The sequence below is a fragment of the Eschrichtius robustus genome, chromosome 17, assembly GCF_028021215.1.
Source record: "Eschrichtius robustus isolate mEscRob2 chromosome 17, mEscRob2.pri, whole genome shotgun sequence".
In the NCBI taxonomy this organism is placed as follows: Eukaryota; Metazoa; Chordata; class Mammalia; order Artiodactyla; family Eschrichtiidae; genus Eschrichtius; species Eschrichtius robustus.
The window spans coordinates 8,762,954-8,788,681 of NC_090840.1; the positions used below are offsets into that span (position 1 = coordinate 8,762,954).

Consider the following 25,728-nt stretch of genomic DNA (forward strand, 5'->3'; position numbering starts at 1 on the left):
TTTTGTTTCAATTTCTCTGTTAAATACCCCCAAAACACTTAGGGTTTTCATATTTGTTATTTGAGCAAAAGAAGCACTCAATTTTAATGAACATACGCCTAAAAGAGAAAACTCCGCTGGGATATTTTTCTCTAAATTTTTTTCATCGAGTTGCACAGCCTCTTAACACCCCCGGTGCACAGAATCGCCAAATTGCAAGCTACACAATAAGGGGAAACAATGACAATTCAACAAAATGGAAAAACACAGATGATAACATTTTACTGAACATTGTCCCGTGCCTTCAAGAAAACTGCACTCTACAGCTCACTGGAACATACAATGAAGATAATTTAAATGCAGATGTGCTATGCGTGGCAGTGAATCATTACGTTAAGGGCCAGATCTGGATAATCATTCTAAAAGGATTCTGGCCAAACATGGCAGCTATACCCCATCTAGGTTTCCACCTTCCAATATGAACGCCTGGGTGATGATTCATGATCCACAACAGTCAAATCTGTAATTTGAAAATGGAAAAAAATCCTGATGTGCAAGTGTGTGTCAACTAAGTGGTGCTGGGCCTTGGGTTCCTCACACAGAAAGTTCTGCCTCGTCACACTCACTCCTGGTGAGTGGTCACCCGAAATTACTTTTTTTTTAAGTCATAACATGTATGATATTAACATTTCTGCAAATCAAGGTAGTTAGTAAAGTAAAGCTAGCTTTACAACCACAACCCACAGCTGTCACATGGGTTGTTCTATGCTGCTGGGGATCCTGTGATTAATGCCCAGGACTTGCTGTTTTTCTTCTTAGATGAAGCAGAGCTTAAAACAGGCAGGGCTGAAATCAAGCCCAGAGAGATAGAATTCTGAAATAATTCTAAATAAAGATTTAATTGCCTAGAAGGAGAATAACATGAGACATACGAGCAGACCTCAGTAACTTTGAGGGCACAGTGAGGTACCAGTGAAGGCACGGACTTGAGGATAAGGAGGCCTCAGTTCCAATCCCAGCCCTGACCTATTAAATATAGGGCCTTGGGCAAATTTCTTAGTTTCTCTAATCCTTACTTGCTCAAACATAAGTGGGTACACAATGACACCTATCTTGAAGAGTTGTTGTAAAGATGAGAAGTATTACATACGAAAGTGCTCAGCACAATGATTACAAATATGCATTTAATACATGATAGCTGTTATATTATTATTTCAATAATACATAAAATTTCAAAACTTGCTTTCTGACTAATTTTTTAGAAACTAGAGAATATTTTCCTATGAAAACAAGGTAACACATAAATTAAAATTATAAATGATAACAATAACTAATGTTTATTGAGCACTTCCTACTTACTTATTAAATAAACAGCCATGGAACAAGCACTATTTCCGTAGGCACTTTGCAGATAATGAAACAGAAGCATGAAGAAGTGTTGCTCAATGTCACATAGCTAGTAAGGAATGAGACCAAAAATTCAAAACCAGGCAGTGTGGCTACAGAGCCAATGCTCTAAACTGCTTCACTGTATTGCCATCCACAGCCGAATGGATAAAGAGGATGTGGTATATATATATATATATATATATATATATATAGAATGGAATATTACTCAGCCATAAAAAAGAATGAAATTTTGCCATTTGCAGCAATGTGCATGGACCTAGACAGTATTATGCATAGTGAAATAAGTCAGACAGAGAAAGATAAACACTCTATGTTATCACTTACATGTGGAATATAAAAAATAAAGCAAACAAATGAATATAACAAAACAGAAACAGACTCACAGATACAGAAAACAAACTAGTGGTTACCAGTGGGGAGAGGGGAAGGAGGAGGGGCAAGATAGGGGTATGGGATTAAGAGATACAAACCACTATGTATAAAACAGATAAGTAACAAGGATATACCCTATAGCACAGGGAATTATAGCCATTATCTTGTAATAACTTCTAATGGAGTACAAACTGTAAAAATACTGAATCACGATGTTATATACCTGAAACCAACATAATATTGTAAATCAATCATACTTCACTGAAAAACCAAATGAAACAGTCAAATCAACAAAATCAGGCAATATGGCTATGGAGCAGATGCTCTAACCTGCCTCACTGTACTGCCTCACTGATGGTTAAGTTAGGTGTTCTTCATCAACCCTCAGAAACCTGTTTAGTTTTCAACATACTTGAACCACAACGTATATATCACAGTTTCCCAATTTTTAACAGATTTATTGAGACATAACTCACATACCATAAAATTCACTCAATTAACTTTTTACAATTCAGTGGTTTTTAGTGTATTCACAGACTTGTGAGCCATCAACACTATCTAATTTTAGAACATTTTCATCACACCAAAAAGTAACTCCTTACTCAGGAGCAGTTGCTCACCCTCAGGCCCTCTCCTCAGTCCCTGGCTCCCACCCCTTCCTCTCTCTGTTGATTTGCCTTCTGGACAGTTCATATGGATAGAATCATGTAACACGTGGTTCATCCATGCTGTACCATGGATCTTGGCGCTTCTTCCTTTTTTATTGCCATTGTGTAATATACTACATTTTGTTTATTCCTTCATTCATCATTTAGATGGACCTTTGGGTTATTGGTCACTTTTTTTCTATAGTGAATAATGCTACTAAGAACATTCAGGGACACATTTTTGTATGAACATATGTTTGCATTTCTCTTGGGTATATGCCTAGGAGTAGAATTGCTGGGCCTTAACTCTGTGTTTAACATTTTGAGGAACTGCCAAATCGTTTTCCAAAGTGGCTGCACCCCTCTACATCCCCACCAGCAAAGTTCCAGGGTTCCAATCTCTCCACATACTTGCTACCACTTGTTAATGTTCATCTTTTTTGTTGCAGCCATTCCAGTGAGGGTTAATGGTATCATATTGTGGTTTTGATTTGCATTTCCCTAATGACAAATGTCATCGATCACCTTTTCATAGGCTTCTCGGCCATTCATTATCTTCTTTGAATAAGTGTCTGTTCAAATCTTTCCCCATTTTTTAACCGAGTTATCTGTCTCTATATTGAGTTATCAGAGGAGTTCTCATTATATCATATATATATATATATATATATATATATATATATATATGTTAGATATATGACTTGCAAATATTACCTCTCATTCTATGGATTTTACTTTCACTTTATTGATCATGTCCTTTGAAGCACAAAAGTTTAAGTTTCGATGAAATCTAGTTTATTTTGTCTTTTGTCACTTGTACTTTCAGTGTCATACCCAAGAAAACCATTGCCTAACTCAATAATGTTATGAACACTTCTATGTTTTCTTCTACAAGTTTTATAGTTTTATCTCTTACATTTTGGTCTATATCCATTTTGAGTTTGTTTTTATGTATAGTATGAGGTAGCTTTATTTTTTTGCATTTGGATATCCAATTGTCCCAGGACCACCTGTGAAAAAGACAGTTCTTTCCCCTTTGCACTGTCTTGGCGCCTTTGTCAAAAATCAGTTAATCATAAATGTAAGGGTTTATTTCTGTACTTTCAATTCTTATTCCACTGATCTATATGTCTATCCTTACGGAACTATCACACTGTCTTGATTACTTTAATTTGTATGTAGTAAGTTTTGAAACTGGCAAGTCTAAGTTCTCTAACTTTGTTCTTTCTCAAAATTGTTTTGGTTATTCTTGGTCCCTTGTGTTTCCATACGAATTTTAGGATCAGTTTGTCAATTTCCGTAAAAAAAAAAAAAAAAGCCATGTGGAATTTTGATAGAGATTGTGTTGAAAGTTTAGATCAACTTGGGAAATACTGCTATCTTAATATTAAGTTTTCTGGTCCATAAACATGGAATGTGTTTCCATTTCTTTAGAGGTTTGAAATTTCCTCCAATACAATTTCGTATTTTTCAGTGTACGTCTTGCACTTCTTTGTAAGATTTATTCTTAAGTATCTTTTAAGAGTTGGATGATGATCCCCAAATTTACATGTGGACTCTTACTCCCCCAGTACCTCAGGATGTGACCCTTTTTGGAGATAGGGTCTTCACAGAAGTAATAAAGTTAAAATTAAGACATTAGGGTGGGCCCTAATCCAATATGACTGGTGTCTTTTACAAAGGGTGTCCTTTATAAAAAGGGAAAATTCAGAGACAGATACACAAACAGGGACAATGCCATGTGAAGATGATGGCAGAAATTTATAGGTCACAGAACCCCAAAGGTTGCCAGAAAACCACCAGAAGCTAGGAGAGAGGGATGGAACAGATTCTCTTACAGCCCCTGGAAGGAAGCAACCCAGCTGACACCTTGATCTTGGAATTATAGCCTCCAGAACTGTGAGACAATTAGTTTGTGATACTTTGCTACTGAAGGTGTATCAAACTAATACAGTATCTTATATTCTTTTTCGAAGCTATTGCAAATGGAATTGTTTTCTTAATTTCATTTTGGGAGTGGGTTTTTTTGTTTGTTTTTGCTAGTGTAAAGAAATACAATTGATTTTTGTATTCTGATCTTATAATAAAATACAGAATAAACATGGTCTAGGAAGACTCATTTAATATAAGTTTATTGAAACCTCACTGAAAATTTCTTTTCCCCAGGTAAACCAAATTGATCAGTGAAGTCTTATAGGTCTTAAAGAACAAGATGTTCTTTAACAAAAAAATTATGAAAAATGTAAAACATATACTTAAAGGTAGAGAAAAGAGTATAAGAAACCTCTATATATCCATCACCTAGATTCCAAAATTATCAATATTTTGTCACTCTTGCTTTTCCCTTCTCACCTCTCTCAGATGAGTGAATGTAGCTATACTGCCTGGTGGGACAAACAGCCCACGAGTTTTGCCCCTGGGTAACCCTACCCCACCTGAATGGTAGTGAACTGAGAAGGAGGTATTTGCTAGACTAGTACTGCTGCCTGCTATCCAGACCAGCACAGTGGCCAAACTTAATGTCCTTTCCAAGGGTGGAAAAGTTAGGGTATAAATGAAGAAAAGGAGAAATAATTGCTGAAGGTAAGAGGATGAATAAATAGGGTATGTAATGAGGGAAATCCAATATTACATTAACACCTCGAAGAGGCTCAGGGCAAGATATTGTCTCTTAGCTCAGGTACACCAGATGTCTGAAAGGGTAAAGCCATATGTTGCCAAGACCACTCCTACTTTTGGAGCTTATGAGATCTAACGGAGGCCTGCCAACCTGAGTGGCCTCGTCCTGGGAGGTACTTTCATATAACGTGAGACTGGACTGGACTCATTATTATTAATGACTGAATGAGGTCTAGTAATGTGCCCATGTCTGTTAACTGTTAGGATTCTTTTGTTAGAAGGGATCTGCGCTCAAAACCCAGGGGGTGGCTTCGGATAATATAAGAAATATATCTGGTCTTTGTTTCCAGTTCCCGGCATAAACCTCCCAAAACCCATGAAATTTCCTGAATAATTGGAGTGACTTTTGTCATTCATAAGGAGTCCCTTTTGAGCACACTTGAATTTATGCTAATAAAACGACTTAGCGTGGGGCCCCAGATAGCCTCAGGATGGGGCTGGTCACCAGAAAGACCAGGTGATTAGAAGGCTGGAACTTCCAGCCCACCCACCACTGGGAATGGACGTGCGTGCTGCAGATTACACTCTATAAAACTCCTGAACCCCAAGATTTGATGTGCTTCTGGGTGGGTGAGCCTGTCCACAGGCCAGGAGGCTGTGCACCCCAGTTCCATGAGGACAGAAGCTCCTGCACTCAGGACCCTTCTGGACTTCACCCTTTGTACCTCTTCATCTGGCTGTTTATCTGTTTCCTTTATAATATCCTTTACAATAAACTTGCAAACATAACTAAATGTCCTGAGTTCTGTGAGCCACTCTTAACAAACTAAACCCCAGGAGACGGTCATAGGGGAACCTCTGATTTTACAGTCCGTTGGTCAGAACCTCAGGTGACAACCTAAACTTGCTATTGGCATCTGAAGTGGGGTCAGTGTTCTGGGACTGAGCCCTTAAATTATGGGCTCTGATCTATCTCCAGGTAGATAGAATCAGAACTGAATTCATTTTGTAGGACACCCAGACAGTGTCCCCTGAGAATTGGAGAATTCCCTGGTGGTGTTGAAAAATACACATTGGATATGGATAATCAGTTGTCTGAAAATCAGAATGTATTTTCTTATATGAACAATGTACATATGGCAGTTAGATTCTCAGGCCAGACCACTGAAGCCCCTCTAGCTCATAAGATACATGATTACCTTTTACATTTTGAGTAGAAAACAATGATTGAAAGTACGAGTTGATTTACTTTCCATTTGATTAATGTTTCTAAGAAGAAGGAGCTTATCAAGGCAAGAGTTAAACTTCTGACCAGCCTGTACCAAAATAATAAAGTAGACATTCTTATAGTTTAGATTTAATCTACCAATATAAAAGCCTCCAATATTTTGTTTCTTTTTTTAAGCTACTAAGTTGTTAGAATTACTTACATTTCTATATCCTAGATATCTGCCATAACATTTTCCAAAAGTATTTACATCTAATTTTTTTAATAAACAGGACCAGTGGTTCTCAAAGTGTTGTCCAGGGACACCTAGGGAGTTCCCTAGACCCACTGAGGGGGTCTTCGAGATCAAAACTATTTTCTTAATAATACCAGGATGTCATTTGCTCTTTTCATGCTCATTCTTTCATGAGCACACAGTGGAGTGTTCCAGAGGCTACCTGACATATGACATCACTGCTCCGGTGGGTGTATGGGTGAAAGAGTGGTGAGAACCCTCCTGTCTTCCATTACGCCAGACACCAAAGAGATTTGTAAAAATACACGACAATTCCCATCTTCTCACTTCACTTCTTTTGCTTTGAAAATGTATTTTTTAAAGTTATTGATGTTAACATGTAATGGAGTTATTATTTTATTTTCATAGAAGTCATTTAAAAGATTAAATTTCCTTTTAGTTTTAATTTCTAAAAATTATATTGATACATATAATCCCCCAACACACACACACAAAACTCCTTGGGGTGCTCAATAAGTTTTAAGAGTGCAAAGGGGTCCTAAAGCCAAAATATTTGAGATCTGTTCTTCAACAAATTTCTTTCTTCACCATCTCACCTAAACTCTTGGCTGATGGGATGAAGATCCTTTTTGCCATATTTTCTGCAAATGCCACTGGAAAGAAAATCTATCTCCTCCCTGACATTCCTTTCCATGAGAAGCCGTCTTTGAATTTAGAGGGCGAGACAGACAAGGACTCGACAAAGTTAACACTCACCTTCACTAATTCCATGTAGCCTGTTTCCTTGGGGGTCCACCACGGCTGGGCTTTCAGTCCATGAACGTTGTAGAGTGAGCGCTGCCACACAGATGCAAAGTGGCCTCTCTGGTGCCCAAGCTCGTACCACTTATATGCCTGGAAGAGTTCAGAAAGACTGAACTTCAAATGAAGCAGTTTTACTAGTTTTACAATTAAAGTCCCTAACAACAAGGTCTGACTTTTAAATAAAGAGCTTGCTAGTCAGGTGCCCAAATCTGTTACACTGGCAAAAATACTGTTATTTGATTGGGTCTCTGATTATGACCTATTATTTTAAATAAATGTGTGTTTTTTATTTTCACTCCTAGGCTGTAAGCTCTCTGAACACAGGACTGCACTGCACTCACTCTGGTCTCCCCGGAGTGTCCAGCAGACCCTAGGACTTTGTTGAGTGGGTAAATCATTTAAGACACAAAAGGGGACTATGTTTATATTTTAGCTTTCATTTCTTAAAGTCTGTGTTTCCTTTCAAAGGAAAGGAGTATGACTTTCATCGTTTCTTCACAGATATCTGCATTTACTGAATTGGGATGTTAAGAAGGACAGCAACTTCTTCTTTGTGTTTTTTTTTGGGCCACGCCCGGCGGCATGCTGGATCTTAGTTCCCTGACCAGGGATTGAACCCGTGCCCCCTGCAGTGGAAGCGGGGAGTCCTAACCACTGGACCGCCAGGGAAGTCCCGGACAGCAACATGAACAATCTTCTCACGTTCACATGAAGAAGGCTGCCCCAAGGTAACGAAGTATAAATCCTCCATTAAAGAAGCAGACCGCAAGAAAATATTATTCTGAGTTAGCAGTAAATAGAGTGATAGCCCGCATTAGATTTTTTTAGAAGGGAATTTTTGTTCCTAGTATTTTTTTTTTCCTGCCATAAGGGATAACATTTGCGGTTGTAGGCTAGCTGTAACACGATACAATTTGCCTCCAAGAAGACTAACGAGCCTTTTCAGGGACAGCTGGCTTCCATGCGTACCCTTCAAAGGACGCCCGAACCATAACCTCTCCCAGCGGCCCTCCCCACATGCGTCCTGCACCGTGCTCACCCCATCGTCTTTAGACTGGAAGACGGTTCTAGGAGTGTGCCTAATGGTATCCCCTCCATTATTTTAATTCTGATCTAATGATTACTTTTGAAGAGTGATTTCAAATACACATTTTGATCAGTGAAAACAGGCAGTTAATAGCAAGCAGAGTAAGAAGATAGAAGAATATCTTCATAAAACCCCATCTTACTTTAGATGTAAGAAATAATAACTTTTAAGTCTCTTAAAATTCATAAGTCAAAATTTCCTTCGTTAGAAAAATCAAGTGTGATAGCAGAACCACTCCTATTTTCAGTAACACTTTTCAGCTTACTACTAGCTTGTGCATGCGTAATTTCATTTGATCTTTCCAATAACCCTAAATAGCTCCATTTTACAAATGCTCAATCTGAGATTTAAAAAGACTAAATATGTTGAATTATCACCCAGGGCAATTTATTGGCAATTTATTCCTCTTTCCTTCTATCTTTGTATCATTAAAAAAAAAAAAAACTATCACAAGGGATCTTCTTATTTAATTATCTTTCTCAATATCTCAAATTAAGAATGTATACACTAATCACTTATATGTTTTCCTTGAAATACATGTAAGTGGTAACCATAAAGTAATTTCTTTAAAAACAGCTCATGGTTGTCTGATTTCAAAAAATATAGCATTTTACCTTTGAAATTAAATTGACTATTTCAGTTATTTTTGTCCAATTTAAATTTAGGATTTTGTTTCCTATAATTTTCAGTGTTAAACAACATTATTAATTACAACGGATGATTTTTGGAAACCCTTACAGTCCATTAGGTTTTTAATCATCAGCAATTCATTTTAAGGACTAGGCATATTGTTAGAGTAGTGAGAAAGAAATTATTATAGGAAAATATATTATATTATTATCATATTATATTAATATACATATTATAGCAAAACTTATAACTCTAGTTCAGGAGTTAGAAGTCTTAGATTTCAGTCTTGGCCTTAACAGTCAACAGGCTGAATGTCTGGGCAAGAGACTTTGATTACGGGGGCATGTTTAACTGCCCATAAGAGCTTTTCTGACACTCAAAGTGCATCAAACAGGGCCCTTGGTTTTATACCCTCTGCCATTTAACTTTTAGAGAAACAAAACTGTGAAGTGATCTATTCGAAATTTTAAAAAATCATCTTCAATGATACCTTCAATTATATAGGGGACCCAATGAATTCAGCCAGACTCCTTTTTTTTTTTTTTTTTTTTTTTTAAAACATCTAGACTGCCTCCCAATAAAAGTTGCTAGAAAATCCATGATCAAGCTGTTAGAATCCTCTGAAAATGTCCTCTTTACAGGAATACTAAAATACACAGGAAGCATACCTGGGCACCTTGTTAAATGTGGTCTATATCAATGTCTACTATACTTCAAATTAATCCCAGGTATAGTTTACACACACACACACACTCACTACAGAACTACATAGACATAGTACGTCAAGAGAGTCTAACTCAGGAAAGTCCAGGCCACGTTTGGGGCCCGTGGTACGTGACCCCAGCCAGAGCCTGTTCTGCCTGGAGCATGGTGCACAGTGGGACACGGGACACACACTTGTGATGAGAACAGGTGGTTCAACTGGCCTGGGAGAACCAGGAATGCCATCGTTTGGGAAGAGGGCTTTATTTCTATTTTGCACCATGGGGTTCTTGAGCCCAAGATGCCTGGAAGAAAGTAAGACTAAAGCAGGAACCGACAGCCAGGTTCTTGCAGCCGTCACAGAGGTGGACGGCAACAAAGGCTGGAATTAGAGCACCGACCAAGCAAGAGGGAAGATGAGATGGACGCCAGACATCGAAGAAGCTGACTGACCTGACCGGCCTGGAGTGAGGAGGGGGCTTGTCACAGGAGAGGGAGGAGCTAAGCTGATTCAAGTCTGGATCCTGGGAGTTGGCAATACCATCCAGTGAGAGCCGGAACCCGGGAAGAAACGTGGTTTAGAGGAGAACAAGTGAGTTGTCACTGCGGCAACGTGCGGAGAAACTAGGCAGGCAGTAGATTGTGGACTTTGAGTAGGAGACGAGAGCTCGAATGTGGATTTGGGAGTCACAGAAATTCTGGGACAAGCTGAGGCTGAATTGCTACGAGAGGATCATGATTGGTCTTTCTCCCGCTTCCTGCCCGTACAAAATGATCCCATTAGAAAAGTCAAAACTACTTTATTGTCAGCCCCTGCAGCACAGAGGCTGTGGGTCTGCTTCTCTTTTCGTGCCTGGAGCAGAGCTTAAGAGCATGAAGGAGGGTTGCTTCCTGGTATGAAAACTCAGAGCACGAGAGTCAACTCAGATTCAACATCTAATATGGAGAATATGCTAACGTGGCATTTCTATAGGCTTGTTTCTCCTATAAGGATAAATCTTTGTGAGCTTTTAAATTCAAGAACTGTGCCGTTCTTTGTGTCTTAATGATAATTAAGCTGATAGAACAATCCCATAGGTTCAAATCCCAAGCCCTTAACAACGTGTAGTAGTGAATTCTTTGCCCTTGAAGTAAGGGCTGTTTTCATCTAAGATGTGAGACTAAATCACAGACTTCTTTTATCTGCCTTTGTCCTGGACCATGAGATGTTGAAAGGTAAATTAATTAGTGACAATTACATTTATAGCAATCACATACGAACACTTATCAAGTGTTAGATACTGTAGCAAAATCTTTCTTATCCCTCTCATTCAAAGGAGGTACCAGGCATTTACATCTTAAAAGAATGAAGGAACACAAAAGTGACTACTAATCAACAATTTCTTCTCCCTTCTTTCTCTTCGTCTCTCATTTCTCATTCTATTCCAGTTGATTGACTGTTAGGTCAGAAGGGGAAAGGTATAGACACATAGAAATGTATAAAGAAAACAGTGTCAATCATCCAAATTTCTGTTACCCGCAATTGGTTCCGGTCACTAGCTGGCAATTACCCCATCACAAAACCCCTTGTTCCAATGAACCCTCAATTGTCCAAATGGTCCCATGTTCTTATTAATTTTAGAAACCCGAAGCTATGTTATCCTTAGATGTCACTTTATTACATATATGGAATGCATGGCTACAAAGAGCCAAGGTTTCACTACAGCCTTTGATCCCTGACTCTAAGGACAGCCCAGCCTAGAGCCAAGCGACGGTGAAGGACAGCCCAGCAATGCTGTGTGAACCAAAGTGGATGGTGAGAGTTTGGGAATTTACATTGTATGATGTCATGATTAATGACCAAATGTTACGTTTAAAGAAGCTGACACTGTACTCAGAAAAAAAGGGATAATCACAAAGAAAACATGTGATTTGCTTTAGCTACTATATTTTCTGTGTCAATACCAGTCATTATTATAGCTATAGGTATTCATCTTCAACTTGGCATTAAATATTTTGGAAGGTAAATTACACAATTAACTACTGGGTTCAGTGTGCTTAGGAATCAGCTGAATAAAGACTTCATTCTAAAAATAACTACTTTTTAAATTCCAAAATAAAATAAAAATAAATCTAGGCAAACTGTAAAATTATCTCAAAAATATTTTAAAAATTTCAAACACATCTCTTCATTTCATAATTTTAAAAATATTTTTTCAAGGCAATATCTATCTCTATAGATACACACACAGACATACACGCAGGCACACTAATTTAGAGGCTACTCATGATTATTCAGATACTCTCTTGAAAGAAATTATAAAAGTCAAATCCCAAAAATTCTTTATAGGATTTAGTAAGAATTGTTAGGTTGCTACAAAAAGTTTAAATCACCACCTTCAAAAGTTTATGCTTAACACATTTTTTTCAATTGTAACTCTCTCATAGAAATACTTTCCCCCTCCTCTATCTTCCGTTAAAGAGAACAAAAAGTTCACGAATGCATTACCTCTTTGTTTCCAACTCTTTGCATGGCATCCCCCAGGTGGAAATAAAATCGCCCATCATCAGTGCCAGGATCCCCAGATTCTATTCCTTCCTGTAGAAAGGACAGTGTCAGTATTTATGAAAGAATTAAATACCAGACTTAATTCATTGATTTACTTAATGTTTTCTAAGAATCAGAAAATCACCTCAATATTGAAGTTTGGCAGTTAGGTTACTGGTCAACATTTACAATGCAAAGCCAAAAGGAGGTGATAAAGTTCAACTTAACGACATATTCATCATCAATTAACAGTGGAATACGCCACAAAATCAGTATGACTCTTTGTGAACTGTCTCTGCAGGAGCAATCGTATTTCAATATCTCAAAGAATTTCTTTGTCTGAGTTTCTATCACATTTATTTTGCTCTCCAAATCTGACCATATGTCATCTAGAGGCTTTTTTATCCCTGAACCAAAATGTTTAGTTGCTCATAGATGTTTGAAATGATAGAGACCCAACTGCAAATAATATTTTTTTTCCACTCAAAACAAATGTGTCCTCACTTTTCAATGAAATCTTTGACAGAACATACAACAGGATTAAAGCCGGTTGGAATCTTTAATTTTATTAAACACCTCCTATCCTAAAACACTCAGCTGATTTCCATCCCCACTGTCCACAAAAGAACTGAAATTTACATTTATGTAAAAACAAGAAAGAGAGAGAGAAAATATTAAAGCAAGAGAATGAATTTAGAAAAGTAAAAGAAGGATGAAGATACAACATATTTAAATGTCTAAAAAACTGCATCTTTGAGGCCTCTTCACAAGAAGCCCGTTATCTTTTACTCGGAAGAAATTTTATTTGCATAATGTTGGAAAATAGCAGCATGAAACAGAAGCATCACTCATGAGAGGAGAGTTGTGATCTGGGCTCTTGACTGACTGACACTCAAATAAACGTCATTGCTCATTAACTAACCAACCCTGCCCTCCACTTCCTCATCTCTGAGCCAGGAGAGTACTGTTAGGTCCTTATTATAGGAAAGGAAATCTAAGAGGAACACTTTAAATCAGAAAAACCCACATGCCCACAGGGTCATGGTAGGGAATAGGCAGGTTGCAGAGGCCCAGTGACAGCCAAGACAGACTGAGGGGTGCATGCCCACCTCAAGGGGACACCATTGCTCAGCTCCTGTGCTGAGATGTGGGCCACATGTGACCTTTCCAGAGACACCAGAAATCTGCATGCTCATATAAAATGTTCAGATTTTCAACCAAGGCAAGCAATTAAAATTGTTTTTAAGAGAATTATGCTGGCCAAACAGAACATGCAAGCTACTTGCAATCAGTGGGTCACTATTTGGGATCTCAGATCAAAGTCATGTGAAAGAAAGAGATCATAAAGGTGGATCACAAAAGCGCTACTTAAAGTTCACAAGTAGTCGATCAGCTACCTGGCTGATATGGTAGCTACTAGCTAGTGTTACTATTTAAATTACAATTAAAATAAAAAATTCAGTTCCTCAGTCACATCAGCCACATTTTAGATGCTCAACAGTACATGTGGCTAGTGGCTACCATATAGAGGATACAAATAAAGACCATTTCCTTTGTGGCAGTAAGTTCTGTTGGAGAGCCCCGAGCCAGACCAAATATGATTCTGGTGAACTTCAATTTTTATGTGAGAAAAAAATGATGGCATATTTTACTCTGAGTCTTTAAGGCTATCAGGCTCTTGGGGATTTGACCTATTCAGTCTGCATTTGTTACCTCACTTTGTAAAGGTTTCCATGAGCCCTGTTCAAAGTCATTTCCATGTATAATTAAATTGTAAAAGTAACAGTTAACACGTCCATATTTTAAAATATTTTATCAACTAATAACAACTGCAGTTTTAGGAATTTCTTCATAAAATTTTTTCCAAATAGTCTCTGCTCACGTAGTTGGTACTTCTACCTCTGATACTCTTGATTATGCTGAAGGACCACACTGTCTGTGAATGTCATGGTCCAAGGGTGTACATTTTGGCATTGAAAAGAGTCAGCAGTGCATGCCAATAAATCTACAATAGATAATCAAGGGTGTCCAAATGACTCAAAGGGATCAGAAGAGGAAAACAGAGGAAAGGAGGGAGCTACCTTTAGATAGGGGATGCTCTCAGCGATCTTGTTCTGTGCCTTCAGAATAAAGCCGTAATGCACTTTAGCAAAACCGTCATTAGGCGTCGCATTCAGAACCTAAACACAAAGAAAACAAAAAGCTATTGTGATGGACTATGAATTCTACAAATGACCATCAAAACAAATTTTAATTAGCTTTGCTGTACAGTACTTGGACTGGATTATGATGTTATAGCTTAAAATGCTATAGTGTTTTGTCTCATTGCAATACATTAGGCTTAAATGGCCCCATTTCCCCTCAACTCAAAATGTTCTCCAAGAATGAAGAAATGAATGAAAAGGCAATGACTGTTAAAGCATTGCTTTAACAATGCAAATCAGCAAAACCTCTGTCAATTTCATGACTTCAGTATTTTTTTCGTGATCAGGAAAAACTGCTTTAAATTAGCTTTACTTGAAGTCAACTCCAAATGGGTATTATACATTTCTTTATGTACATACTCTATACATTGCCTTAATTAAGAGAAAATTTAGATTTGCATTCAAAATATATCACGATCCATCATAAATTTCTTGAACACCCAGACTATTTTAAGGACTGAGGATAAAGTGGTGACCAAATCCAATATTCTGTGATAAAACCCAGGTAAATATTTAATATAAATCAGATCATTGTTTATTATCATCTGCATTTACTATGATTAAAGATAAATTATGCAAAATGCCTCTAAATTAAATATTAGCAGTGAGAAACCAAAACAACACTCAACTTGTGAAGCTGCTTAGACAAACTAATTTACAGACCAAAAGTGAAGGGTGAAGAAGGTTTGAGTTGAATGCATGTAGAGAAAAGATGAATATCCTACAGCTTCTCTTCATCCTTGAGCCTGAGTAGGAAAAGGGAGTCATGGGATCTTTCACACAGAAGGAGTAAGTGTGCTGGGCAGGGACCCCATACTCTTGGTGAGTCCACAGTGCACCCTGCCAATATTTTAGTGTTTTCCATCTTGCATCTGCGCCTGTACCTCATCCATTAGCAAATACAGCCAATGATACCATCACAATATATTCAGAATCAAACTCCTTGTCACTTCCTCCACCGCTGCCATCCTGGTCCAAGTCTCTCATCTCTCTGCTACCTTCTTACAGGAGCCTCCTAACTGCCGACCCTCTGAACCCCTGCCCCACTCTCCTGTAACCCATTCTCCACGTGGGTCCTGAAAGGAAGCACTAAATCCTAAGTCAGATTTTATCCCTCCTCTATGCAAAACCCAAAGGGGTTCCATTTCACTCAGAGTAAGACCAAGTTCTAGGAACAGTCTCTAAGACCTCCCTTGGGCTGGGCCTCTCTACTTCTCTGGCCTCCTCTCCTATCCAGCCCCATCAGCCACTCTGAGGCACCCTGGACTCCTTGCTGCTGCATAGAAAGCCAAAGGCACCCCTGCCTCAGGACCTTTGCACACACAGTACTCCTTTGCCTCAAACCGTCTTCTCCCAGACATCCAGACGGCCCACTCCCTTACTGTGATGAAATCCTTGCTCAAAGGTTAGCATCTCAGTGAAGCCTAAGCCGAATCACCTGATATAAAACAGACCCTCCAGCTGCATCACTATCACTTTCTAACTTGTTTATGGTGAGACTCCCTTTTCTTCAGAGCACTCGTCACCATCTGACTTATTTTATTTGGATTTCCTCCACAAAGATGGAGACTCTGCAGGGCTTTTGTCTGTTGCACTCACTGCTGGCCCCCAGTGCTTGGAGCAGAGCTGGGCACATGGCAGGTCGTGGAGAACTCTGTACTAACTGAACAGATGGCTGCATGCCGGGCTCGACTCCCCAGCTAGATCTCTGAGAGCCCAGACTCTGCCTCTTCTGCACCTTCCACGGCGCTGTTACTGAGTCAGGTGCTGAGCAAGAGCTCAATAAACACTTCTGGAACTGAACTGTACTGAGGCTGATCACATTTCTGGTAGCACAACTACAAAGGAATTATTACAATTACTGCAGCTACGCAGATGACATTTCTGTTTACTGTAGACACAGCCATCATCTCAAGTAATTAGCAAATGTATTAATTTACTAGCTATTGTAGAACACACAGAACTTTTCTAGGCTCTGGACATATCAACATAAGTGAGATATACTCTCTTTTCTCAGGAACCTCTCAGTCAAGAGAAGGCGACAGACTCACAAGCAGACGACAGCAACGCACCGTGGTAAGTGTAAGCACAGCGACGGGCGTGAGGCACGCGGGGGTACAGAGGACGGGCATCTAGCTCGCTCTAGGGTGGGTGTGGCAGGGGCAAGTGCTAAAAGGTATTTGTGGATGAATAGGAGCTCACCAGGGAAAAGGAAGGTGGGGGACTTTGGGGGTAGGCATTCAAGGCACAGGAGAAAGTGAATAAAAAGGAATAGTGGGCCAGGAACAGCAAAGGCAATGAGACTGGAGAAAAGGACAGGAGGTAAACCACGGAAGGTCCTGTTCAGTATCACGTACAAGATAATCCTCGGGGGGAGTGGAAAGAAATGACAAATGCTCTACCTATATCTGTCTCTGAAATATAATATGGACTCCAGGGCTCTTCTCTCATCTGCATGGTGGACAGTCCCACGTCCCACTCACACACCTGCTACTGTGAGGGGAGGGTGGGTGGTCAGGACCCAGAGTGACCGACAGGGCTGCCCTCCAGGCTTGATTCTTTATGATCACCTACTGGGCTTACTGCAGTTTACATGCGGTGCATAATGGATGCACAGGCTGTATTATCTAGTTGTAATCAACAAACCCTCAGAAAATGAAGATTTCTAAGAAAACCAAATTGAGGTTAATACTAAAAATGTTACACAGATTCTCTCTCTCTCTCTTTACACATACACACACACATACAAACACACACACACACACACACAAGGCACAGACAACAACAAACTGGCAGAGCTGACATTTCTAGTTTCAGCACAAACTCTGCAGGACACACTACCAGGACTAAAAAAAAATCATATAATCATAAATCGTGTTGCACATGGATATTACTAAAATATCAATTTTTCAGTGTGAGTTAAAAAAATTTTGGCAGTTAAATGAAATTTTAAAAGTATTTGAAATATTTCATTTCATCTTAAGACCTATTTTAGAATGTGGACCTTTTACAATGTACATCACAGATTAGTACATACATACATAGACATAATATATAAACACATAAACATACATATCCCAAGTTTTTGCTTGAACAGTTTATACTGCAAGGGTATGCAATGGAACATGTTTGAAGATCACTGCTGTGGGCAGTGGGAACCACTAAAGAGCTGAAGCCAAGGGTTGGAGGTAAGATTGGCATTTTGTGTTGACGAAGATCATAGGAGAACAAGCCTGGACGGAGTGGATCTATCCTACTTTAGGTAAGAGATGATGGGGCCTGAGTTAAAAAGGGAGGGGATTTGAAAGATATTGAGGAAGTTAAAATTAACCAAGATTAGTGACTTGGTACCAGATTGTAACTCCATGATGGCATACTCTGCGTTTGTTTCCTTAACCACCATTTCCCAAGCAAGTGTGTGGGGGTCAGTCTTTGTTGAAACTAAAAGCAGCAAAACAAACAAACAAACAAAACCCAGAAAGGGAACGATCAATGATTTTTATAAGTTTACTCCAAGATAAAAATCAACATGAAGAAAAATATAAAATTACAATATCCGTTTGCTGAAAATGATCTCTGACTGAGACATAAACATATCAGGATAAACTTTAGTAAAGGAAAGAGAATCTATCAGATTCAGCTTATTAACTTAGCAGTCAGAGGAGGGAACAAAAGGCAAACCCCACACTTATTTTCAGTTTAGCAATGCTTCTTCAAAAAGAAACTCACTCGGTTGTATAATAAGGCTGTATTTTAGATTTTCTGCATCCTGTTATGTTTATTCCGATGAGATTATGATTTCAAATGTATAAACAACAGCAGGTAAGTTTTATTGTTCAAAATGAAGTAAAATGTTTCATATAGTTGAGATTTAGTACCAGGTGAAAAGAATGAATATATTTAAGGAAGGTTTTGAAAAGCTGGAGAAAGACAAATCCATAGTGGGTGAAAGGAACCAGGATGCTTTCAGATCCTGCCCTAACCTCAAATGTGCTTGACACCCTGTAGACACTTGATCATGGTTTTTGGGAAGGAAGGAACGGAGGGAGGGAGGGAGAGAGGGAAGAAGGAAGGAAGGAAGGGAGAAATTCTATAATTCCATCTTTGTGCCTTGTGACCGTGGCAGAATAATGGTTATGTCTGATATAGTTTGACAGTTCTTACACTCATATGTTCCTGGATCACTGAGATACATGATGTTTCCTTTAGCCAAACTTTACAAGGCAGGGCACTCAGCCATTAGCAAATACAGTGCCCCATAGGGACTTATTTTATGACCTGTAACAGGTACTTTAGCACGTGGCACAAATTTTCAACACTGTAAGCTCAACCCACTCTGAATAGATATTAGAGATGCTATAAACAGCAAAGGTCTTACTTCTGCTCTCTCAGAAAATATACAAATTAGGACAAAGGTCAAAAGACAACTGCTCCTAAATCCAGTGATTCCCAATTATGGGACCGACGGCAGTCAAAGGAGGAAAGCACCACTTTTTAGGATATGTCAACTATAATGAGACAAATTTGATTTAGCTTAAGGAGAATGAGCGATGAGGCGTATTAAATGCAATTTACAAATAACATTAGAACTTCATGTTCAAAATAATTTGATTAATTGTTAGTAGCAAATTGCTGCTTGCTTACCTCTTCATAAACCTTCTTGGCACTGTCATTATCTCCTATCAAGAGGTACCCCACTCCAAGGTCATTCTTTAAGGAAGTATCATCAGGAAATAGTTGAACTAATTTCTGCAGAGTAAGCAGGGAACCTCTCATGTGACCTGATTGGTGGAAAGAAAAAAAGAAAAAAGAAATAAAAACAGATTCTGTGCACCTCTGTATTGAGACTACACATCATAAGAGACTACTCAACAGAGCCTGAGGACCAGCTTAAATCTGATTCTATATACTGATGGCTAAGTACCCATTAGAATTTCATCCTGCAGCTGCAAAGGCATCAGTTACTCCCATAAATAGATACTGAATATAATGCTGATGATAAATACTTTAAAGACACTCGTATTTTCTAAATTTGTCAACATTTACCCTTTTATGTCAAATTCCCTCTTAAGAAAGTTTTAGTTACCGGTTCCTTATTAAAAAATGTTTACTGGGATATTTTTGATTTATTATAATTAAAATTACGAATACAGAACAGGCAAATAAGAAGTCTAATAGATTTCAAGGTCTAGCATCCTGGAGGAAACTTGAAGAGGCACTGAGGTACTACGCTGTCCTCTTCTGTCAGTGATGACCGAGTGCTGGAGCAAAGGAGACATCATCCAGTATTAGGGGACCCTCTGGTGGACGACAGGGGACTGTGCACACACGAGTCATGAAAACCCAGCTTCAAGTCATTTTTAAGGCTGTTGGACGGACATTTAAGATTTCAGGAGCCAACTGTCATCACTCCTCACCACAGTTGGAAAGACAAATTGTACACGGGAAAATGTGCAAAATGAGAGTCCACATGACAAAATTAATTACCTAAGGGGCTTTGTTGACCACAAACTGAAAATCAGCCAAGACATGGTAGGACTGTCAATAAGCTAATGCAGTTGGATGCTCCAGTAACAGAAAAACTGTTTGGCATAAAGCGCCACCAACTCACCACACGGGCCGCTCCCCATTCCCCGCCAGTCTGGGATGGTTTGCTCAGCCTTTCATTCCTTCACTAAGAAATCTGACTCTACCTCTCTGTAGCCCTCCTCCTCCACCTGCCCCACTTGGGCTCACTTTTCTGCTGCTTTTAAACTTCCCTTGTTGAACCACAAATTTATGGTTACCAAAGGGGAAGGGGCAGGAGATAAACTAGGAGTTTGGGGTTAACATATACACACCACTATATATAAAATAGATAAACAACAAAGGACAAAGGCCCAGGTGAGAGTCCGTCCAGCTGCCATGTCCTCCCCGCCCCTTCCACTTTGAATCGCAAGGGACTTCACCACCTAGTCTGCACACGAGTCCCTCCTCTAGTGAACGTGCCTCATTCTCATTCGGAGGAAAGACTGTATTCAAATACCGAAGGACTGTTTCCAAAGAAGATTAAATCTACTGGTGGGCTGTCTTTCCTCTGGGCCGGGAATAGGGTGAGGCAAGAGAGGCAAAGTTTAAGAGGGCATCAAAAATTCTGTCATCAAGATGCATATTTTATACATTTTTTAAAAAATCAAAATTAATGTAAAAAATCCACAGTGCTAAGCAAGCCATGTCAGAGCCCTAGGAGAGGGGACAACTCAGTGACACTGATTTTGTGCCCACGGCGAGCGCCTCCATGGAGCCCCAGCCTTGCCTTTTCCATCCTATACGTGTGCTGTATGTTTTCCTTCCCCAGGACTGGCCCTTATGAATATAAGTCCATTCTTCTAGAATAAGACCATTTCTTCTAGTTTCCAATCATCGCTTAGGTTCTACTCCTGTCACAGATTTTAGTCATCTACCAAAGCAACACAACTACCTTTAATTCTTATCCTTGATATAAAGTTCAGTTGACTTTGAATATTACTTTTAGGAGCATTTCCTAGTGTAATCGAGATAATTTGTCTACATAATTTATCCAGCCAGCAGAGAACCCACCTTAGGGGTTACACATGGCTTAGATTCTTCCCTCCTGGCTTACTGATGGCGTTTTAGGTGAGAGAGAACCAATCACTGGCCTGGTTATAATGAAGTTAGGGTACAGGGAGTCTCCCTTGCCTTTGGCACTGGGATCCTGGGTCAGTTAGAAAGGATGCTTTATGCTGCTCTTTTCAAAGCATTTGCAAATTTACTTAGTGATTAAAAATTCTTTTTCTATCATTTTCTTTAGTATAGAGTCAAAACTTACAGGTAAAATTTTTAGAGTGCTTAGAACTCCTAACATTCCTCTATAAAAACTGTTGCACTGATGATTTCAGCCACCATTAATCAGTTGGTTACCGTTAAGAGAGAAAAGGAGAATTTGGCAAGATAGGAAGTTTTTGATTGCAGACCTATTAATTTATTAGCTATGATTCCTTAGGCAACATATCCAACCTCTCAGAATTCCATTTGCCTCCTCCTTAAAGTGTGTGTTGGCGGTGGGTAAGTGGCAAAGTACCATGTGCATCTTTGTAATCATGAAGGATTACTCTTTCAGTCTGACACAACCAGAGAAGTTGCCTGAAATTAGTTATCAAACTCAGGTTTCCTTCCATGTAACTAAACTCTTCTGAAAGTATACACAGCCTGCGGGTTTTTCCAGATAAAAGCACGCCATTGATTGCCACTGAACTGATTCTTACTCCATTTCACCTAGAAATTGCTGTCTGTCTGACCGCCGCTTCAAGCTCAGCTTCACCAGGTCTGCGGGGACGTCAGGCAGGCTGGCCGCCTCTTGGTAGGTTTTGATGGCCCTGCGCAGAATCTCATTGCTCCTCTTCTTCTCAGCCAAATCATCTTCGCACTAGAGGAAGGGAGAAATGTCCCAGGACAAGCTGTATTTGCAGTGGCTCAAAATATTTATGAAAAGTTGACTTTGGGACATGCTTTAAAAGTAATTCAAGACAAATTCAAATTTTCTTTTTGTCAAGGATTAAAAAAATAAAGGAAAACAACATAGCATGTTATTTTAATAATATGAAGAAAAATTAGCTACTAAGCTACAGATGAGAAAGACTATCATAAAAGCAAGACTAATACATGTGAGGGCTGATGGAATTTACATCCTGTTATACATCATTAATAGACAGAACTCCACAGTTCCTGTTCTATCACTAGGTTATTCCTGTGTTCATTCATTCCTTCAACAACTATATTCTGTTCTAGACAGGTGGCAGACAAATTGCACAAAACAGACAAAGCCCTTTTCTCACGTTGCTTCGTTCTAGAAGGGAAACTCAATATACAAATAAAAGTATCATGTGTCTTGTGGCCGTAAGTGTTGTGGATAAAAATAAAGTAGGCTTCTGTGTACTCACAGTGGGGTGGCAGGGAGGATTCTAGTTTAATCGGGATGATCAGAGACGACCTGAAAGTAGTGAGGCATGAAAATACCTGGGAGAAGAACATTCCAGGCAGAGAGAACAGCAAGAGCAAGGGGCCTGAGGCAGAAGTGAGGAATAGAGGAAAGGCTGGTACATTGAAGGGGAGCTAGGAGGAGACTGATGGGGGGGTGGGGCACCAGCCTGGTAAGCCACTGCCAATCCTAATACACTAGCTCTACATGAGAAGGAAAGACACTGAGGGGTTTTGACGTGATCTCCTGTATGAGTCGAAAGGACACTGGCAGTGATGTGAAGAATATACAGAGGTGGGTAAAGGGAATAGTGGAGATCCCAGTTAGGACATTCTGGCAGGAATCAAGACAAGGGGTGATGGCAACTTGGACCAGGGTAGCAGTAATGAGGTGGTAAGAGGTGGTCGGATTACAGGTACATCTTGAAAGTCAGAGCCAACAGACTTACAGATGGTCTGAATGTAGAGTATAAGAGAAAGGGAGAGAGAAGTCAAGGATGAATTCAACATTTTTGGCTTGAGCAGTGACCAGTTGGAACTGTCATTCCTGAGAATGGGAAGCTAGAGCAGAAAGAAGCGGGTTTGTAGGGATATGGGATCAGGAGTTCAGTTTTGGACCAATTAAGCCCCAATGTCTATCAGGTACCGAAGTGGAGATATGGATAGAAAGGTGCCTATATGTGTCTGGGGTTCAGGAGAGAGGTCAGAGTGAGAGAAACACTGGGGAATCCTCGAGGACAGAGAGGGTATTTAGAGCTAAGAAGCTAGATGCAGCTGTGAGTGTAGACGGAGAAAAGAGGTCCAAGAACAGGACTCTAAAGAGCTGCAAGATTTCAAGGTCATCAGAGGTCAGAAAGGACCAGGATAGGACCGGCGAAAAGGACGGAAGGAAGAGAGAAGAAAATAACAATTTAAAAAGTGGTATTCTGGAGGCCAAGTGACAAAAGGTATCAAGAGGGAGTGGTCAATTGTATCAGAAGTGGCTGTCAGGTTGAACAAGATGAGAACTGAAACTAGATCACTCTGGACTGGGGACAATGTGATGCGTCTGAGGGTCCCAGCAAGAGCATTTCCGTGGGGCTGCTGGGGACCCGTAGCTGAGAGGCTCAAGAGAAAATAGGAGGGAAGGAGGTGAACACACCTCCTTCAAGGAGTTTCACTGTAAAGGGGAGCAGAAAAATGGGCCAGTAATTGGAGGGTAATGTGGAGACAAGGGAGTGTTTTTTAACAATGGGAAATATTACAGCATGTTTCTAAGCTGATGCAAAAGACCCAGTAGAGGGGGAAAATCTGATGATGCAGGGGACACAAAAATTAGAATGATGTCCTTCAGCAGGTGAGAGGGGATGGGAGAGGGACCAGAGCAGTTCATCCATGCTAACATCCACGAGAACAGGGACTGAAATACTAGAGGTAGGAAGAGAGGGGCGAACTGTAAAATGGTCATCAAAATCTCATCAGATTTAGTAGACTACAATTTGAAGCTTACCATTTGAGAAAAAAAAAAAACGATATAGATGCTAAAAGTAGCATGTATAATTTTTCTGCAGAATATCCTATTTAACATGTTTACCTTGTTAAAACAAAGTGTGTGCTGTAGGCAGTATGTAGATGCCTGCAGAACCAAAACAGTCTAACTCCACAACTTGAGGACACAGTAAGGAAATGATCCAACCCTCCTCCACCCTAAAATGAAAAACTAACAAGAATCAGCACAAATTGATAAAGTAAGATACCTGTGGGAAGCTTTTCAGAAAATACCACATCAAAGAAAGAACTTGTTAATATGTACTGATAAGGGTAAGTTTCCCAAGATGATAAGGGCTGGAATTGGATCAGTGGTGACGGACAGTGGACAGATTTATGATAAAGGAAAATTGATAGGATGAAAATCTCTAGATTAGAAAAGGGCAATTCACCTGTGCTTGACAGAAAAAAAAAAGCTTCAGAATATACAACAACCTGTTCATATCTGCAAATGGTCTCCAGAATAGACTTATCTACCAGGAGAGAAAGTCCAATGTCAATATCCTGTATTGGTCATCCTGCCTGCATGGTCTTCCGTATATCCATATGCTGGCTTTTCTGTCTAAGCATCAGTTTCTTGTGAGTTTGGCTATGGTGAGTTAACTCCCCCAAACATGGTCGTTCATAGATGACGTCACAGAATGCCAGAGTCCTAGAGCTGAGAGAGCCCTTTTGAGACCATCTTGTTCACCTTCTTCATTTGGTAGCCTCTTCAAGCTACCAAACAGGTCCCGGAACTGGAGGGTCTCTTCAAGGTTAGTTCAAGGGCAAATGTCAACTGAGACATCATTCTCTATATAGAGGGGAATAAATATCTTAACTAAACTCAATATGAAATGAGAGACAGATGATACAACTACTTGCCTTGTTCCTTTCCCTCCTCCATCCTCAAGGTCCTTCATTTTAATGAAGTATAAACATTTTAGAACTTCCGGAAATGGAATTTTAATATCAGTGTTAAAATAGTACATACTTCTTCAAAGTCTCTTAAATAAAACTGATAGGCTTTGCTTTGAATATCAAAATTGATTGATATTGATTACTTTAGCATCTGTAGATAAAGGATTTGCCCTGAAACTGAGCATTTGCTACAGGACATTAACATCAGAAAGCCTTTTGTTGATTCAAACGAATTCCCCATCCAACCTTCCTATTTGTGGCAGGAAGATGCCTGAAGATGCCTGAGATGTGGCATTTTCTGCCTGAGAGGCATTAATGGTTTGTGTAAGATAATAAAGTGAATTGAGCTCATAATTTTGTGTCTGATGTTCAAGGAACTTGGTCAAAATTGATTTTCACAGTAATCCAAAGAATAAGACACTATCAGTGCTACTTTTTTTTCCATGTATTTTATTATTTATTTATTTATTGGCTGTGTTGGGTCTTCGTTGCTGCACGCAGGCTTTCTCTAGTTGCGGCGAGCGGGGGCTACTCTTCGTTGCGGTGCGCGGGCTTCTCATTGCGGTGGCTTCTCTTGTTGCGGAGCACGGGCTCTAGGGCATGCGGGCTTCAGTATTTGTGGCACGCGGGCTTCAGTAGTTGTGGCTCGCGGGCTCTAGAGTGCAGGCTCAGTAGTTGTGGCGCACGGGCCTAGCTGCTCCGTGGCATGTGGGATCTTCCCGGACCAGGGCTCGAACCCATGTGCCCTGCACTGGCAGGCGGATTCTCAACCACTGTGCCACCAGGGAAGCCCCAGTGCTACTTTAGAAATGATAGATACTGTAGTTTCTATTTAACTTAATGTTGCTGAATTTGAAAAATTTGTTGGGATATTCCAAAG

The 25,728-nt window shown here is 39.7% G+C and overlaps 1 protein-coding gene across 3 annotated transcripts in view; it reads right to left on the reverse strand.

The window, feature by feature from the left end:
• Positions 1-25,728, reverse strand: part of ASPH (aspartate beta-hydroxylase) — a 220,290-nt gene that overhangs the window by 34,047 nt on the left and 160,515 nt on the right. For all 3 annotated transcript variants that reach the window (XM_068525742.1, XM_068525741.1, XM_068525743.1), the window contains 5 exons: positions 21,720-21,870; positions 19,089-19,225; positions 14,322-14,420; positions 12,202-12,291; positions 7,247-7,384 (listed from right to left, as the gene is read on the reverse strand). In XM_068525742.1, coding sequence (XP_068381843.1) covers positions 7,247-7,384; positions 12,202-12,291; positions 14,322-14,420; positions 19,089-19,225; positions 21,720-21,870 — 615 coding nt within the window. The remainder of the gene's footprint in view (positions 1-7,246; positions 7,385-12,201; positions 12,292-14,321; positions 14,421-19,088; positions 19,226-21,719; positions 21,871-25,728) is intronic.